The 17496-nt window shown below is 44.0% G+C and overlaps 1 protein-coding gene across 1 annotated transcript in view; it reads right to left on the bottom strand.

The window, feature by feature from the left end:
* The window catches only part of Ddx58 (DExD/H-box helicase 58), a 42291-nt gene extending 27841 nt beyond the window's left edge, over nt 1–14450 (bottom strand). The window contains exons 1-2 of the mRNA XM_041667351.1: nt 14230–14450; nt 3091–3225 (exon numbers count right to left, since the gene is read on the bottom strand). Of these exons, the coding sequence (XP_041523285.1) occupies nt 3091–3225; nt 14230–14335 (241 nt within the window). The 5' untranslated portion in view covers nt 14336–14450. The remainder of the gene's footprint in view (nt 1–3090; nt 3226–14229) is intronic.
* Between the last annotated feature and the right edge of the window lie 3046 nt (nt 14451–17496).

Genomic DNA, 17496 nt, shown 5'->3' with positions numbered 1-17496 from the left:
AGATCTACTGAGTAAATTGGGAGCATGGGACCTTGGGGGAGGATTGAAGGGGGAGGGGGAAAGGCAGGGAGGGGAGCAGAGAAAAATGTAGAGCTCAATAAATATCATAAAAGAGAGAGAGAGAGAGAGAGAGAGAGAGAGAGAGAGAGAAAGTAACCCATGAATGTCTCACTCTAAGGTGCCTGAACAGACTCCCCAGGCTTCCCTGCCTCTAAGACCCACATTTACTTCATTCAGTAGCCTGGAAAGGCAATGGGTTTTATTTCTCCATACCCAGGAAACTAACAAAACAGCTCCAGGATCAGGGAGAAGGTCTAGTAGGTGAAGAGCTCACCACACAAGCATGAGGACCTGAGTTCAATCCCCAGCTCTCTCATGTCAACAGCCAGGTGTAGCAGTGTGGCCCTATAATCCCAACCAGTCTAGCTGAAATGGTTAAACCCCGGGTTCAATGAGAGACCCAGAATCAAAACCTAAGGTGAAAAGCTCCTGAGGAAGACACTCAGTGTCAACCTCTGGCCTACACAAAAGTGCCCTCAGACGTAGACACACACACATAAACATATGCGCGTGTTCATCCCCTGCCTTCCCCAACTGACCTCCCCGCACCCACACACAAAGAAGCTTCACCATGAAGAAAAGGAATCCCCTGGATTCTGTTAGAACAATCTCAATATGCTATCGCCCCTGCAGTGTCTTTTCACGCTGCCATGAAACGTTAGCAAGGGAGGAAAAGAAATATGCATATCCAGCAAACACCAGCACTCGTGACGTGTCTGGTGCACAGCTACATGTCTGATGCACAGTTAGATGTCTGACACACACAGTTACATGTCTGATGCACAGTTAGATATCTGATGCGCAGTTAGATGTCTGATGCACAGTTACATGCCTGACACACAGCTACATGCCTGACGCACAGCCACTACACATCTAATGCACAACCACTACATGTCACTCATCTTCAGAAAGCCATGCATGTTCAGCAGAGTTCACATACCACTTATTTTTCATAACCTCTTAAGTTATTCTATGTGTGTTTAAAAGGTACTTATTTACATATATTATTTAGAAAGTTCAGAAAAATAGTAATGGCTAATACATTTAAAATATATAATCTCATTCACGGTTTTATTGTAGTTAAAAAAAATTATAAAATTTACCACCTAACCACTTTTAACTAAGTTCAGCAATGTCGAGTAAATTGATTATGGCAAAAGAAGCTCAAGGGTGTTTTCCTCGTGCGAAAACCGCCCATGAACAAGGCCTTTACCCCTCACTCCATCTCCTGCAAATACCATTCTGTTCCTATGGCTCAGAGTCGGTTTGGCGTGGGTGGAACACTTACAGCACCGTGGCTCACTTACTTGGTGCAACCGTCTCAAGATTCACCCACGTGGTAGCATAAGTGAGCTTCCCTTCCTCTGGAGAACTAGAACGGATTCTGCTGTAGGCGTGTACCATGTGTTTTTCTCCTTACATTTGATTTGTTTTTTAACTGTTTATTCATTCTGTGATGCTGAGATACGTTTGAGTGTAAGGCCTCACCATGACCTGGGGGAGTGCTACCACCTGGATGGATACTATTTGGGACAAAGGCTGTTTGCACGACTTGTATTTTAGCTGTGGTGGGAACCGCAGCCATGAACACGAGTGCAGAATTTGCTCTTAAAAGCTTTGTTTTAATTCTTTAGGGGAAAATTCCAGCTATGGATCTTCTGGATAATGCAATGGGTGTTTGTTTGTTTGTTTGTTTGTTTTTAGGAAACTCTAGTTTCCACAGCAATGATACCACTTTATAGTCTACAAACAGTGCACAAACCTAGAGTTTCCCCACATCCTCACAGGAGTAATAGGTGTGCAGCAGTAACTCGCTGGAGGTTTCCCTCCCATTTCATTGAGGGTGAGTGACTATGAGCATTTTTCACATGTGTGATGGCTAGTTGTATGTCCGGAGAAATGGCAAACCCTTTCTTTTTATTAGGAGTGGGACAGGGCGGGGGCACCGGAGTGCCACAGCGCATGTGTGGAGGCTGGAGAACTATCTGCAGGAGCTGGCTCTCCCTGTCCACCTTGTGTTGAGGCAGGGTCTCTCTTTTTGTTTCTGCCATATACAAGGCTAGCTGGCCCATGAGCTTCTGGGCCACCCTTCTGTCTCTACCCCATCTCATGTAAGAATGTTGGGAATTCAGATGCACACAGCTGAATCCAGCTTCTTCATGTGGGTGCTGGGAACCCAATCCTCTGCAGCAAGCCCTCTCATGAGCTGAGCCCTCTTACCAGCCCACCTGAGCAGCCAATCCACTTTGTCTATTATTTCAACCAGGTTTCCTCTGTTGAGTTACAGGAGTTCCTAATGTTATATAATATATATCCTATATATTATAGATAATAATCCCTCACCAAATGCATGATTTGTATTATTTTCTCCCATTCTACGGGTTGATCTTCCACTCTGGCAGTTGTGAGCTTTGATATACAAAGATTTTCAGATTTTATGCAGCCCCATTTGTCTCTTTGTGTTCTTCCTGGCTATGTGCTTGACATCACGCCTGCAAACGGACATGCTTCACCCCTCATGTTCCAATAGATATGTTTTAAAATTCCCACAATATAGATGTTTAACTTATCCACTCCTTCCGTTTGGTCACAAGGCATTTGTTTGGTTCCCTAACAATGTGTTTAGTTTGGCTCAGGTGGAACTTTATAGCTATGGCAGCTTATGCTATAAAATTTAATGCCGCATGCCTCCAATTAGCGGGATTGTCATTCACGTTCACACAGCTGCGCCGTGGCATAATGGGCCTCCGTGTCAACACTATAAAACTGACTTGCTCGTTCTCCTCTTGAAAGACATTGGTATTCTAGTAACACGGTTGCCTCTCCCCCAGTTAAAACAATCCTGTAGGTTCCTGTGGATGTTTCTGGTAGATAATTCTATCATCTGCCTGAATATGGTCCTTACCTGTCCTTGAACAACGAGGCACGAACTAGACACAGACGCCTCAAAATTAATCCCTTTTCCCTTACGGCATTCAAACTCAGCAGAGTGAAGTAACTCTGGTTTGTGAGTGAGAAGAAGGAACCAACCTGCACTGTACAGGGCATCCAAAAAGGCCCGGAACCAGCCTTCCGTCTGCAGCTGCAGCAGGTACTGGAGGAACAGGGAGGCAGCTTCCATGGGGCCCTTGTTGTTTTTCTCAGCCTGGATGAACTGGACCACCTCTGCAATCAGAAGCCAGGACAGGTGAGCAGCCTGCAGAACCACTCCTCACTGGAGGCGAAACAGGGCAGCCCCTCCCACCTGGGCTGGAAGTCATAACCACACAGCAGAAGCAGCTTTGGGAAGCAGCAGACTCTGCTCATTCATCAACACACACTTCCCACCCTTCACACAAGCGGGTGCAGAGCTTCGAGCGTGCACTCCGCGAAACGAGTGTCTTCAAGACTTTTGAAAAAATAAATAGAAAAGCTCTCCGCAGTTGGCAGAAGTCACAGTGGAGGGTGTTACATAGAAGGAAGCAATGGCTGGACTAAGAGGGTAGGGTGGGACCCCATGGCATCAGTAATCTGTGCAGCAGACGCAGTAAGCAGCTTGAATGAAGAGTACGTTTGTGATCTTTTGTTCTGGGTTCTTGCTAAGAGTGAAAAATACAGCAGAAAAATGGAAAAAGAGGGCGCTAAAGAGACCAGTGAGAACAGGGAGCAGGAAACACTAGCAACTGCTAGCTTCAAAATGGTATTCATTTTGAATAGACATGCTAACTCTACCTAGGAAGTAAACAAACCACTCTCCGACTGTGGTCCCACATAGCCAATTTTTTTCATAGCAGATAGAGTACAAATTCCAAAGGAGGGAGCCAGTTGCCAGTGTGGTTTTCTGTGCATTCTTAGAGACTAGGAGACCCGGCCTGCAACACTTACGAAGGTATCTGGAAAGAGCAAGGAGAGGAAGTCCTCTGCCTTAGCTCTCTCTTAAGGATCTCTATCAACAGCAAAGTTCCTGTCAATAGTCACACTTTCTCTAGTCAAGGGGAGAGCTTGGTGGACTTTAGAGTCTGGACTCCACCCCAACTACTGAATTACTGTAAAAAGAAGCCCTTTATCTATTTCACAGCCACTCTGGTCTCTCTTCCCTTTGCACTAGACAGCCATTAACCAACTTTACAAGATTTTGTTATTCCAGATTTTTCAGGCCTTGTAAGGCAAGTACTCTATCATGGCGCTATCGCCCCGGCTCTCATCTGGACATCTATGTGAGTGGTTCTATGTGGCATATGGTCTTTGCAACTGGCATCTTTCGTTTAACATGTTTTAAGTTCGTTCATCTTGTACATGCTATCATTCCTTCCTTTAATAAAAAGCTATAAGAACGTAACAAGCCAATGAAATCCCGTCGCTCGGCAGGCACTGGGGCCGTGCCTACTCTCTGGGTATTATAGATAGAAATGCAACGAGTGCTTCTCTTGGTCACTAGCTGTTGCTGTGAAGAGATGTCATGACCATGGCAACTCGTATTAAAAAGCATTAATTGGGGGCTGTGTTGGGGAGTAAGTCCATTGTCATCACGGCAGGGAGGAGGACCTCACGCGTGGTGCTGCAGCAGTACCTGAGAGCTACATCCTGAGCTGCAGGGAGAGAGAGAAAGAGAGGGAGGGAGGGAGACCGGGATTAGTGTAGGATTTTGAGACATCACCCAGTGACATTTGCTCCACGGAGGTTGCACCTACTCCAACAAGGCCACACTTCCTACTTCTGCTAATCCTTTCAAACAGTTCCTCCACTCTGGTGCCTGAGCACTCAGATGTTCAGGGGGCCAGTCTCATTCAGGCAGCCACAGTGCTCATAGACAGGTTTGTGCAAACGCGCTTCTCTTAGGTACACATGTAGATGTGAGACTGCTGGGCCATGTGGTAGCTTCGTTTGAACAGAGTGCAGAATGGATAAACCGTTTTCCAAAGAAGCCGAGCAATTTTGCAACCCCACTAGCAAACTGAGATTTATTTTCTGCACATCCTAACTGGTGCCTGTGACCATCTTTCTCCTTAAGCCATCTGTATGAGTTGCCTGTGGCTGCAGCGACACCTTGACACAAACCACATAGCTTAAGGCAATGGAGACACTTTTGCACAGCTCCAAGCCTGTACATCCGAAATCAAGGTGTTGGTGGGGCGATGCTTCCATTGAGGACTAGAGGAGCGCGCTTCCCTTGCCTCTTACAGCCTGGGTGGCCATCAGGATTCCTTGTGCCTTCCAGTCTCTGCCCATCTTCACACTGCGTCTCCACAGCTGCCTTGTAGGTCTCTCCCTACACCTTGCCTCCGTCTCCACAAAGCATCTTCTTGGTCTTTATGCCTTCACATCTTATAAGGGTATCAGTCGCAGAGCATACCGCCTTACTCCAATAGGGCCCCACTTTACCTCTGCAAAGACCCCATCTCCAAATAAGACCATGTTCTGAGCTACCTGGAATTAGCACTCCAACATAATTCAACTCACAACAGCGACCAATCCGGTCACTTCTAGCTTCCCTGGGTCCGCAACCTTACCTCTTGGAGTCCTAACATCTGTCCTATTGCTCACAGCTGTGCTCTTGCCTTCTGTGACATGATCTTCCCTTAGACCAGCTGCCACTGATATACCACAGCGACCAGATTTATCCCAGACACAGCAAAGGCCTGCCAGATTAAGCTGTCTTGTTAGACCCTGGGCAGTTCAGACTCTGCACTTTGTAGAACTCATCCTGCTGCCTACCATACCCAATACGGCTGCTTACTAGTCAGTGATAATCCCATCAAGATCGCCAGAATTTCAACGCAGAGAAAAGCCCGTCTTTTGGGCAAATCAACAGCTCCCACTGTTTACTTTTCTGGGGCCCCCATGTGATGTTATCCGCAGCTTCCCACGGTAGAGGCTTTTAAAGCTCCTCTCTGTGGAGCCTCTGGCTAGGACACTTAGCATTGTATACGATAACTGTGTGCTTATCATCTTCTTCCTAATACTGTTACATGGACAGGTTTCATTCTGCTAAACATGTGTTCAGACGGTGTCACTAAGAAATGGATGCTGAGAATACTACCCATCCAGTGCTCCTCTAGGGTGGGGGTGAGCGTATGACTCCAAAGGAACTCTGAAAAGACACTATAGCCCACACCCAGGCCTACTCTGAAACGGCCTGGAAAGCCTGGGGATCAGCAAAGTCTTCCACTCCACAGGGAAGCACATAGTTTTCCAGAAGAAATGTGTCAATAGTTCTCTCACGATTTGGAGCCAGTGCCCACAGTCATAAATGCAATTTGAAAGGGTTATAATGAGCCAGGCGGTAGTGGCGCACGCCTTTAATCCCAGCATTCAGGAGGCAGAGGCGAGTGGATCTCTGTGAGTTCGAGGCCAGCCTGGTCTTCAAGAGCTAGTTCCAGGACAGGCTCTAAAACTACAGCAAAACCCTGTCTCCAAAAACAAAACAAAACAAAAAGGGAAAAGGTTTTAATGAAAAAGAAGGACATGGAGCATGTATGAGTAAATTCCCACTGTCTTCTAGTACAGCAAAAAATGTAAGTCAAAAATCCTATACCCAGCCATAGTATTTATTAGTGTCCCAGGTTCCTCAATGCATCCTTATTGATAGGGTATATTTGTTACAAAATTAAGGTCAACCAACAGAATCCAGAGCTCCTAAAGGAGCCAGTGCAAGGAAGAAATGGCAAGGTAAAGAATGGAGAGTGTTACTAATCTAACAGAAAATTGAGAAAGAGAGATCAAAATATTTATGGAAAGATATGATAAATTATAAAAGCATGGGGGCTGAAGAGATGCCTCAAAGGTTAAGAGCACTGGCTGCTCTTCCAGAGGTCCTGAGTTCAATTCCCAGCAACCACATCATGGCTCACAGCCATCTCTCATGAGATCTGGTACCATCTAGTGGCACCCAGACATACACGGAGACAGAATGTTGTATACATAATAAATAATTAAAAATTAAAAAATACACATTGTGATTTAAAAAAGAAATAAGTAAAATATTTGTGGGCTGGAGAGATGGCTCAGAGGATAAGAGCACTAGCTGCTCTTCCAGAGGTCATGAGTTCAGTTCCTGGCAACCACATGGTGGCTCACAGCCATCTGTAATGAGATCTGGTGCCCTCTTCTAACATACATGGAGGTAGAATGGTGCATAAATAAATAAATAAATAAGCAAAAAAAAAGAGCCTATCTTCTGAACCTTCTCACCTTTAAGTGACCTCCTCATGGTCCTCCTCTTAAAAAAAATACAACCAAACAAGATACTACCAACTTCTTTAAAAAAAAAAAAAAAAACTCAGGACCTCATATAGCCTAGATGAGAGCTTTACCACTGGGCCACACTCCCAGCCTCATCTAAACAACTTTATCATCATCTTTTGGAGGGAGAGGAGATAGATAAAAGGAAAAATAACAGCACTGGAACCCCAAGACCAAGTTCTCAGCACAAAGAAGACTGATTTGCTCCAGAGGGACAGAGGGCAGGGACAAGGGACAAACACAGGAGATAGAGAATAAGGGAGAAGGGGAAAGGAACAAGGGATATAGGAAAGGAATATTTGTCCCAGAGGACAAAGGGCTGCCTCTGGATAGAGAGGAGACAGACATGGCCCATAGGCAAATGGTTTATAAAGGTACAAGGGGAACCGGCACGTTAGGATGAGGTGCTTAATTCTAACTGGGCATGTTAACTAGGTGAGCCAAAGGGGGCTTCTGATTGCTGGACGCCAGTACTCTGATAGCTGAACTTTGGTAGTTGGCCTCAGGAGGAGGAAGTGGCCAAACAAGGAAATAGACTTTGTTAGTTTTTTTTTTTTTTTTCAAGAAGGCAGAGGGAATGGGGGAGAAGGGCAAGGCCTGCCAAAGCCATCGCTACCACACGTGGGCTAGCCAGAACCCTTCAATAGTTAAAGAGGGGAAAACCTCCAATGTACCTCTAACAACCAGAGTTTAAAAAAATTTATTCAAGTATTTTTTGCTTGTTTGCTTTTTCCAAGACAGGGTTTCGCTGTGTAGCCCTAGTCATCCCAAAAATCGCTCTGTAGACCAGGCTGACCTGCCTCTGCCTTCCAAGAGCTGGGATTAGAGGCGTGTGCCACCACTGCCAGGCCAATCTCAAGTCTTTTCATCATGGCTGATGTATAACTATGAACTAACTTGGGGAGATAGAACACACACACAGACCTGCACCCGAATCTCGCCTTTATCACAGTGCACGAATGCATATTTCCTGTTACAACCAGAAGCCTGCTGAGCCCTAATGATCTTTGAAAGCAGAGATAAAACCAATCCAAATTCAATTGTTTAAAATAATTTCTGTTTCCTCTTTCTCTCATTGTATTTTTAAAGACGTCTGTTTTACAATCATGCGTATTTGGTGTCTGTGTGTGGGTTGTGTGCCTGTGAAGAGGCTGTCGGGTCCCATGGAACTGGAGTTATAGGCCACCTGATTCGGGAGCTGGGAACCCAAGTCGGGCCCTCTATAAGAGCAGTACGTTCTCCCCACTGCTGAGTTGTCTCCAGCCCCTTATCACCCTATGTCTTAAGTTACATCTCTTCTTCACATCCCACACCCTCTCTTTTCACTCATTTTAGGAACTCAATTTATAAGAACACTTTGTGTCTTAGGAAAAGGCTTCATTTCTAACTGTTTGTTCTGGAATATGAAATCATAATGCACCTTCCTGCAGCAGGACTGAAGGAGGCTTAGCTGATAGCTTCTTAAATGTGGAATGTAGGCGTTGATTGGTAGCTTTACTTTTAAAAATGGCTAGCGATATTTTGATTTTCTTTTGGTTAAGAGTTACTTAAATGTACTATTTTGTTACTGCTCTTTATTTCTTTATTTGCTTTTTTGAGTGCGTGTATGTGTGTGTGTGAGTGTGTGTGTATGTGTGTGAGTGTGTGGGTATGTGTGTGTGTATGTGTGTGAGTGTGTGTGTGTGTGTGTATATGTGTGTGTATGTTGCACGCATATGCCATGGCAGATGTGCAGAAATGCCAGGGAACAATTTGCAGGAGCTGGTTCTCTCCTTCCACCATATGGCCTTGGCATCAAACTCAGGTCATCAGGTTTGACAGGAAGTGCCTTTACCTATGAGGCTGTTTTGTGGTTCCAAAGTATGATGTTTGGAAATTATTTAAGTAATTTTTAAAAGTCCTATGATTAATTCTGGGGATATAGAATACTTGTCAATAATTTAGTATCATGGACATGTATTCTCAAAATTCTCAAACGTCATTATTTCCATCACATAGACATAGAAACTGAAACAGACTTAAAACATTTTCCTGGGGTCATGAGCCTGCAAATTAAAGAATAAATGTATAGAAGCCGTGCTTCAGAGCCTTTGCTAAGTATTTATGTAGAATAGTATCTGAGAAAGCTTACACATGGGAGGAGGTTGATATACTCTCCTTTTATAAGGCAAATATGTGTGGTGGACTCTCAGTCATTCTTGCTACATTAAACAGTGCCTATATCCTCATCCATATTAATATGTGTGGTGGACTCTCAGTCATTCCTACTACATTAAACAGTGCCTATACCCTCATCCATATTAATGAACTAATCTAACAATATTGTTAAGATGCTTGGTAATACCCCCATTTCTTGAGTTATAAGATGCCCTCTCATATTTTATTACCCAACAAGCTGCATTATGGAGCCAGGTGGTGGTGACGCACACCTTTAGTCCCAGCACTTGGGAGGCAGAGGCAAGGGAATCTCTGTGAGTTAGAGGCCAGCCTGGTCTACAGAGCTAATTCCGGGACAATCAGGGCTACACAAAGAAATCCTGTCTCGAAAAACAAATAAACAAAAAAAAAAAGTCTTAATACTTCTAATCCTTTCAAACAGTGCTGCTCCCTGCTGGTTAATCATTCTGATGGGGCCATTCTTATACAAACCACCACAGGGGTCTCAGGAAGGCCTAATCCTGCCTATAGAGACTCTTAGCTCTTTAAAGACAGGCTACAGCGGACAGCCTACAACCCACAACTAGCAGGAGCCTTCGTTGCATCATCCGGTTTGATACTTTCTGTTTCCTGGTTTATTTAAGTTACTAAATGTGATGTTTTTCTCCCTTTCTAGAAAATGAGACTAGTGCAATCATCTTTAATTTTGTGGATCTTTATCTTTAACCTCTGGTCAGCATTTTAAAAATATCAACATGAAATGTGATGTCTTCTTCCTCCTCGCTTCTGAGGCAAGGAATTTCACGTGCATTTATTATTATTTTCCCAAATTCTTTACTGATTTGTTATTTAAACCAAACTATTACTTTAAAACTCTTAGCTAAACTAACAAAAAGAGAGGAAGACCCACATTGACAAACTTAGAATTTTTTTTTTTATAAAAAAAGGGTTTAGGGGCTGGAGAGATGGCTTAGCAGTTAAGAGCACTGACTATTCTTCCAGAAGACCCTGGTTCAATTCCCATCTCCCACATAGCAGCTCACAACTGTCTGTAATTCCAGTTTGAGGAGACCCAATACCCTCACACAGACATACACTCAATGTGCATAAAATAAGAATAAATTATTTTTTTAAAAAAAATAGTCTAATTAACCGGGGTGGTGGTGGCACAGGCCTTTAATCCCAGCACTAGGGAGGCAGAGACAGGTGAATCTCTGTGAGTTCAAGACCCGCCTGGTCTATAAGAGCTAGGTCCAGGACAGGCACCAAAGCTACACAGAGAAACCCTTTCTCGAAAAACCAAAAAGTCTAATTAAATGCACAAAATCATTAGGAGGTACTTGGAAAACTTGTACTTAAAACAAACTAGAAGAAACTGACAAATTCCTAGCCACTTACAGCCCATCCAAATTTAATCAAGAGGATATAACCAAACAGGTCTATAACAAAAAATGAGATTGAAACAGTAATAAAAAAGAAGTTTCCCAACAAAGGAAAGCCTAGAACTAGACGGATTCACTGCTGAATTCTACCAAACCTTTAAAGAAAAGCTAACATAAATATTCTTCAACATATTACATAGACCAGAAGGGGAAGGGACACACATCCTACAAAGCTAGCATTACTCTGACAGCGCAATTAGATTAGTACATGGCAGGAAGGAGAGAGGGAGGGAGGAAGAAAAAAACCTTTTTTCTGACGAACATACAAGCCAGTAGCTTTCTGACATGCCTTTAGCAAACTTGGCGAGAAAGAGACCAGAATAGGGGGTTACTAATCACAATAGCCTCAAACAAGCAACAAGCCCTAACCAAAGTTCAAAGACTTCTACAATGCAAGTGTTCAAGACAGAAAAAAACAAAGAACAATACAAAACAATAGATTTCATCTTAAAGGGAATAAGAGACAGACCGTTTATTCTGGGGCCATTTTCAGTGACCACGGCTCAGGAATACAGATTTAGGTTACCCCAAACTCCATGTTCCAAATGGAAGCAGTCTTAGAAATTTCCATCCATCCATCCATCCATCCATCTATCCATTTACCCACCCACTGATGGACTTTTAGGTTGGTTCTATCTCCAGCCATTGTGAATCATCAGGTGTCTCCCCCAGGTTGCCCCCACCCCACCCCCCACTATTCTCCTCTCTTGCTTCCCCCTGCTATTTTCTCTGCTCCAAAAGGGTTGCCATGGCGAGGCCGGCCTGCTTCCTTGTCTCTCTGCTCTGGACTCTCCCAGATACCTGTGCTTGCTCTCTCTCACATCTATAATAAAAAAACCTTCCCCTAAGAGTGGAGCTGTTATTTCAGGGGTTCTCACTGTCCTCGCTGACATGAAAAAGTGCAGAGATAAGAGATAGACCCAGGTGTGTAAGCCTCTCTGTGCTATGTTGGATTTTGAGTTTTTTTTTTCTTTTGGTTTTTTTCGAGACTAGGTTTCTCTGTAGCTTTGGTGCCTGTCCTGGAACTAGCTCCTGTAGACCAGGCTGGCCTCAAACTCACAGAGCTCTGCCTGCCTCTATGTCCCAAGTGCTGGAATTAAAGGTGTGTGCTGCCACCACCCAGCTTCCTCCACATTCTTGTCAGCATTTGTTGTTACCTGATTCCTTGCTAGACAGCCGAGCTGACAGGGGTGCACTGTCCTTCTGTTAATGATAGCCTTGGCTATTTTGGGTCATTTGTGCTTCTTTATGTTTTTTTTTAAATATACAATGGCAAACCTACAGACAATATTGTTCTAAATAGGAGAAACTAGGAGCATTTTCTCTAAAATCTGGAACAAGACAAGGTGCCTATTATTCAATATAGCGCTTTAAGTCTCAGCTAGAACAATACAAGAGACATAAATAAAACTGACCCAACTAGGAAAGGGAGAAGTCAAATTATCTCTATTTGCAGATAATATAATCCTAAAAGGACCCCAAAGACTCCACGAGAAAACTCAGCCCTCACAAAAACTTTCACCAGAGTGGCAGGATACGCAGTACACATAGAGAAAACGGTAGCTTTTCCTACATACCAATAACAAACAGCCTTGCCCAGGAAGAAATGGGAAAAGAGGGGATGTCATCCACAATAGCTTCAAACAAACTCTAACCAAAAGAGGTGAAAGGCTACTACAGGCTAACCTTTCAAGACACCAAAGAAAAAAATTCATGAAGATAGCAGAAGATAAAAAGATCTCCCAAGATGGGCAGAATTAGTAGGATATCAACAATCCACATAAAAAAACTCAAATCTTCACATCATCTTTACAGACTATTAAAAAAAATCCTAAAACTCATGAAACTGAAAAGGCCTCCTGAGAGGGAAGAGGGAAGGAAGATTCCTTAGACGGGGAAGAGAGGGAGAGAGAGAGATGGAACACACTTGGTGACGCACCTTAATCCCAGCACTTGGGAGGCAGAGGCAGGTGGATCTCTGTGAGTTCGAGACCAGCCTGGTCTACAAGAGCTAGTTCCAGGACAGGCTGGAGCAACACAGAGAAACCCTGTCTCGAAAAGCCAAAAGAAAAAAGAAAGAGAAAAAGAAAAAGAAAGGGAGAGAGGGAGGGAAGGAGGGGAAGGGAAGGTGAAAAAGAGAGAGAGAGAGAGAGAGAGAGAGAGAGAGAAGAAAATGAAAGCAGAACAGGGGACCATTTGGGGGAGGGAAGGAAACTAACCAGAGAGGAATGATAAGATTAAAAGAATGGAAGTCACAGCACTTGTAAACTGAGGTGTCTTGTGTGGGTTTCCTGTCCTCAGGGTTCAAGGCTAGTCCAGTCATTAGGGTGTCTTTTTCTACTTCTCTCTAGCAGAACTGGGAGTGGGGACCCTGAGGGGTTTTCTCTGCCTCACTGAACATACTGGGTTTTTTTTTGTGTGTGTGTGTGTGTGTGGGGTTTTTTTTTTTTTTTTTTTTTGGTTTTTCGAGACAGGGTTTCTCTGTGGTTTTGGAGCCTGTCCTGGAACTAGCTCTTGTAGACCAGGCTGGTCTCGAACTCACAGAGATCCGCCTGCCTCTGCCTCCCGAGTGCTGGGATTAAAGGCGTGCGCCACCACCGCCTGGCGTGAACAAACTGTTTAAATTGCAGAGCAAAGAAGCCCAGGATTAACCTGTAGTTTGCACCACCGTCCAACACCAGGAAAGACAGCAAGGACTAGTCAAATGAAAAGTAACAACTGTCACCCGGTCGCCTCCCATCACCCCTCGGTGGACATCTCCGTTTGCTCATCTCGGGTGGAAGCACTCATGACAATCTACAAAGTGTCTCAAACAAGTCTCAAAAAAAAAAAAAAGCTGGAAATGAAACGCTGTACAAAACCCTAAGCACGTGGAGTCTGGGGAAAGTTTTCCTCTACGGGCTTCCCGTTAGCAACATCCTTTGATAGCATTTTGTCATGTACCTCAGTCCTCATGTTTCACGAGCTCCTCACCTCCGCCTTTGCCCTAAAGCCTTGCTCTGTACAGCAAATCTACGGTGGGGGGCGGGGAGCGGTTCTTCTTAATCTCTCCTGCCAGGACCAGAGACTCACAGATGATTTCCACAAGTTACTACTCACTTTGCGGGAACTCTGTCCCTGCCCATCAAACCCAGACGCTGTCTAGTCTAATATGCCCTGGCGATCTGACACAAACCCGGTGTTCCTAGGTTAGTTACACAAACTGGCCCAAAGAAAGCAAAAGAAGGGGGGCGGGGGGAACACAGGACCACAATTGGTTTTAGCTTGAGTGATTTAAAAAAAAAAACAAACAAACAAAAAACCCCGCACCATCAGCCTGAGAGCCCGCATCGCATCGGGGACCACTCACCATCCTGGAGCCAGGGACCCATGTAGCTGAGGATGTAGGTGGGGTCCAGAGTCTTCCTGACATAGTCTCTGAATGCTTGCAGATTCTGCCGCTGTTCAGCTGTCATTCTGTGGCTCCCCGCGAGCGAGGAGCGCCCTGGCTCCCCAAAACTCGCAGCGGATTTGAGCGCAGAGGGGACTTTTCTAGGCTAGGAGGCACCCTAGGGACAAGCGGCCAGGGCCAGTGCCTGGAAACCGAAACTGCCTCTCAGCGCTGGGGGCGGGGATCCAATTAAGTTTCGTTTCTGATCCACGGAGCCTGAGCCCCTGGCCAGGAGGCACCCAAAGGAACCTTGGCAACTGCCTTGAAGTTTGTGCATTGCTTTTGGAGTGGTGCGGTTTGTATTATAAAGTCCGCACAGTTCAAGTGTACAGTTAATGATTTTCGAAAAATGGAGACACCGGTAACCACTTCGGCCAGATCAGCTGGGTCCTCCTGTAATCTCCGTTTTCACTTTATTAAGAAACTATCACCTCTTTTCCATACCAGTTTGCATCCCCACTCATAGAATTAAAGAACTAAAATTGACTTGCATCCACTAAGTACCGATAACCTTTCTTCCTTCTTTTCTTTTCTTTCTTTCTTTCTTTTTTTCTTTCCTTCCTTTTTTATTTATTTATTAGCTTTATAAGCCAGGGCTTATCATTTGTTTCTTTGGTTTTTGTTGTTGTTGTTGTTTTGGTTTGTTTTTTGGTTTTTCGAGACGGGGTTTCTCTGTAGCTTTAGAGCCTGTCCTGGAAATGGCTCTTGTAGAGCAGACTGGCCTCAAACTCACAGAGATCCGCCTGCCTCTGCCTCCCAATTGCTGGGATTCAAGGCGTGCCCCACCATCTCTGTGCCTCCCCCCCCCAGCCACAGGAGAGCGCTGATTTCTCTCATTGACACCTTACAGTTTCTTTTTTTAAAAAGATTTATGTATTTATTATATGTACAGTGTTCTGCTTGCATGTATACTTGTATACCAGATCTCATTACAGAAGGTTGTGAGCCACCATGCGGTTGTTGGGAATTGAACTCAGGACCTCTGGAAGAGCAGCCAGTGCTCTTAACCTCTGAGCCATCTCTCCAGCCCACACCTTACAGTTTCAAGGGTACAAGTTTTACATATGTTACATTAAATTTATTCTATGTTCTTTAACACTAAGGTAAGTGGAATTGTTCTTGAATTTTCATTTCCAAATGCTTGCTACCATACAGAAACACAGGTAGATTTTGTTTGTTGACCTTAGATCATGGAACAGCGCTAAACTGATGTCTCTGGAGTGCTGGGATTAAAGGTGCGCCCCACCACCGCCTATGGTGTCTTTATGACATTTATTAATTTCCATGTCCCCAGTCTTGGTGCTTTTCATTTCCTTTTCTTTCCTCCTGCCACCCTGAGGTGCTAATAGGCCTGTGATTGCCCGAGCTTGTCTCCCCTCTGTTTTTAAGGCCCCTTTTCTGGGCCTTCAAGGTGCTCCAGCCTAATAGATTCTCATTTAATTATTTGGGCATTTGAAAATAAGATCACAATTTACCAAAACTGATTCAAGGTAAGGTTTAAAACCATATGAATAGCCTTATGTGTAATAAAGAGATTGAATCCAAACATATGCGACAACTGTGACTCCCAGCCCAAACGGTCTCCTTGGTGAACTCCGTTAATACTTAAAGTGAAAACAGGACACCAGCACAGAAAGCATTGCATGAAAATCGCAGACCAATATCCTTTATGAACAGAGACAAATTAAAAACGACCCATTGTATGAAAATACTAGTAAATTGAATACAGAAGTATAGTAAAAAAGATGTTACTTCGTCACCAAGAGAGACTTATCCCAGGAATTCTAGGCCTATTTAACTTTCACAAGTCAATCAATGAGACAAACATGTCAGCACAAACCTTCAATACCAGCATTCTAGAGGCAGAAGTAGGAGGGACAGCTCAAGGGTCATCCTAGGCTTCATAGTGAGTTTCGGGCCATTTTAGACTACATAGGACCCTGTCTCAAACAAAACAATAAAATCAATAAAATCTGGCGTGTTAACAAATTAAGTTGAAAAAAATTCAACACCCATTCATGCTAAAGAAGAAGAAAACTTAAAAACTAGAAATGAAAGAAAATGTCATTAATCTGACTGAGAGCATCTGTCGGAGTTTATGTCCAGTCGACAGAAACCTAGACTGAGGGAACCTCAGCTGAGAGTGGCCTCCAGCAGCCTGGTCTGCCTGCCCTCTGCGTGGCACATGTTGACTGCTGCTGGCGATACCTATCACACCTGAAGCATATTATCCCTAGGCAGGCTGCTCTGGGCTCTAAGAAAGGCATTCTGAACAAGGCAGAGCAAGCAAGCCGGTAACTGCTCTCCTCTGCCGCCCCACGGTTTCTGCTTCAGTGCCTTGAGTTCCTGCTTTGGATCCCCTGATGATAGATTTGAAAATAGGAAGCCAAATAAACCCACGGGGTCACTGTTTTATCACAGAAACAGAAAGTGAATTACACCAAAATCTCTGGTCGTTTCCAAGCAGGATTAAGGGATAAAGTTGGCCAATTCTCATCACTTTTTTTTTTAATCAGTTTTCTTTTAGAGCCTCAGGATTGCAGAAGGAAAGAAAAGGAAATAAAAAGCACCAAGACTGGGGACATGGAAATTAATAAAAGTCATAAATAAAGTCGCCAGACGTGGTGGTGGGGCACATCTTTAATCCCAGCACTCCGGAGGCATTGATTTAGCACTGTTGTATGATATAAGGTCAGCAAACAAAATCTACCTTTATTTCTGTATGATAGCAACAATTTGAAAATGAAAATTCAAGAACAATTCCATTTACATTAGTGTTAAAGAACATAGAAATGCCCAGCAAAATTCTTCAAAGACCTCGAAAGAACGGTACTCAACTTCATTTGGAAAAGCAAAAAACCCAGGATAGCCAAAACAGTCCTGTGCAATAAAAGAACTTCTGGAGGCATCACAATCCCTGACTTGAAACTCTATTACAGAGCTACAGTACTGAAAACAGCCTGGTATTGGCATAAGAACAGACAGGAGGACCAGTGGAACCGAATCCAAGACCCGGATATCAATCCACACATCTTTGAACACCTGATATTTGATAAAGAAGCAAAAAATATCAAATGGAAAAAAGAAAGCATATTTAACAAGTGGTGCTGGCATTACTGGATATCAACATGTACAAAAATGAAAATAGACCCATATCTATCACCATGCACAAAACTCAAGTCCAAA

Source organism: Microtus oregoni, unplaced genomic scaffold, assembly GCF_018167655.1.
Source record: "Microtus oregoni isolate MIOR12 unplaced genomic scaffold, Mior012 000017F_ref0000208, whole genome shotgun sequence".
Lineage (NCBI taxonomy): Eukaryota > Metazoa > Chordata > Mammalia > Rodentia > Cricetidae > Microtus > Microtus oregoni.
The sequence above is the reverse complement of the archived record's forward strand: the minus strand, read 5'-3'. Positions and strand labels throughout refer to the sequence as shown.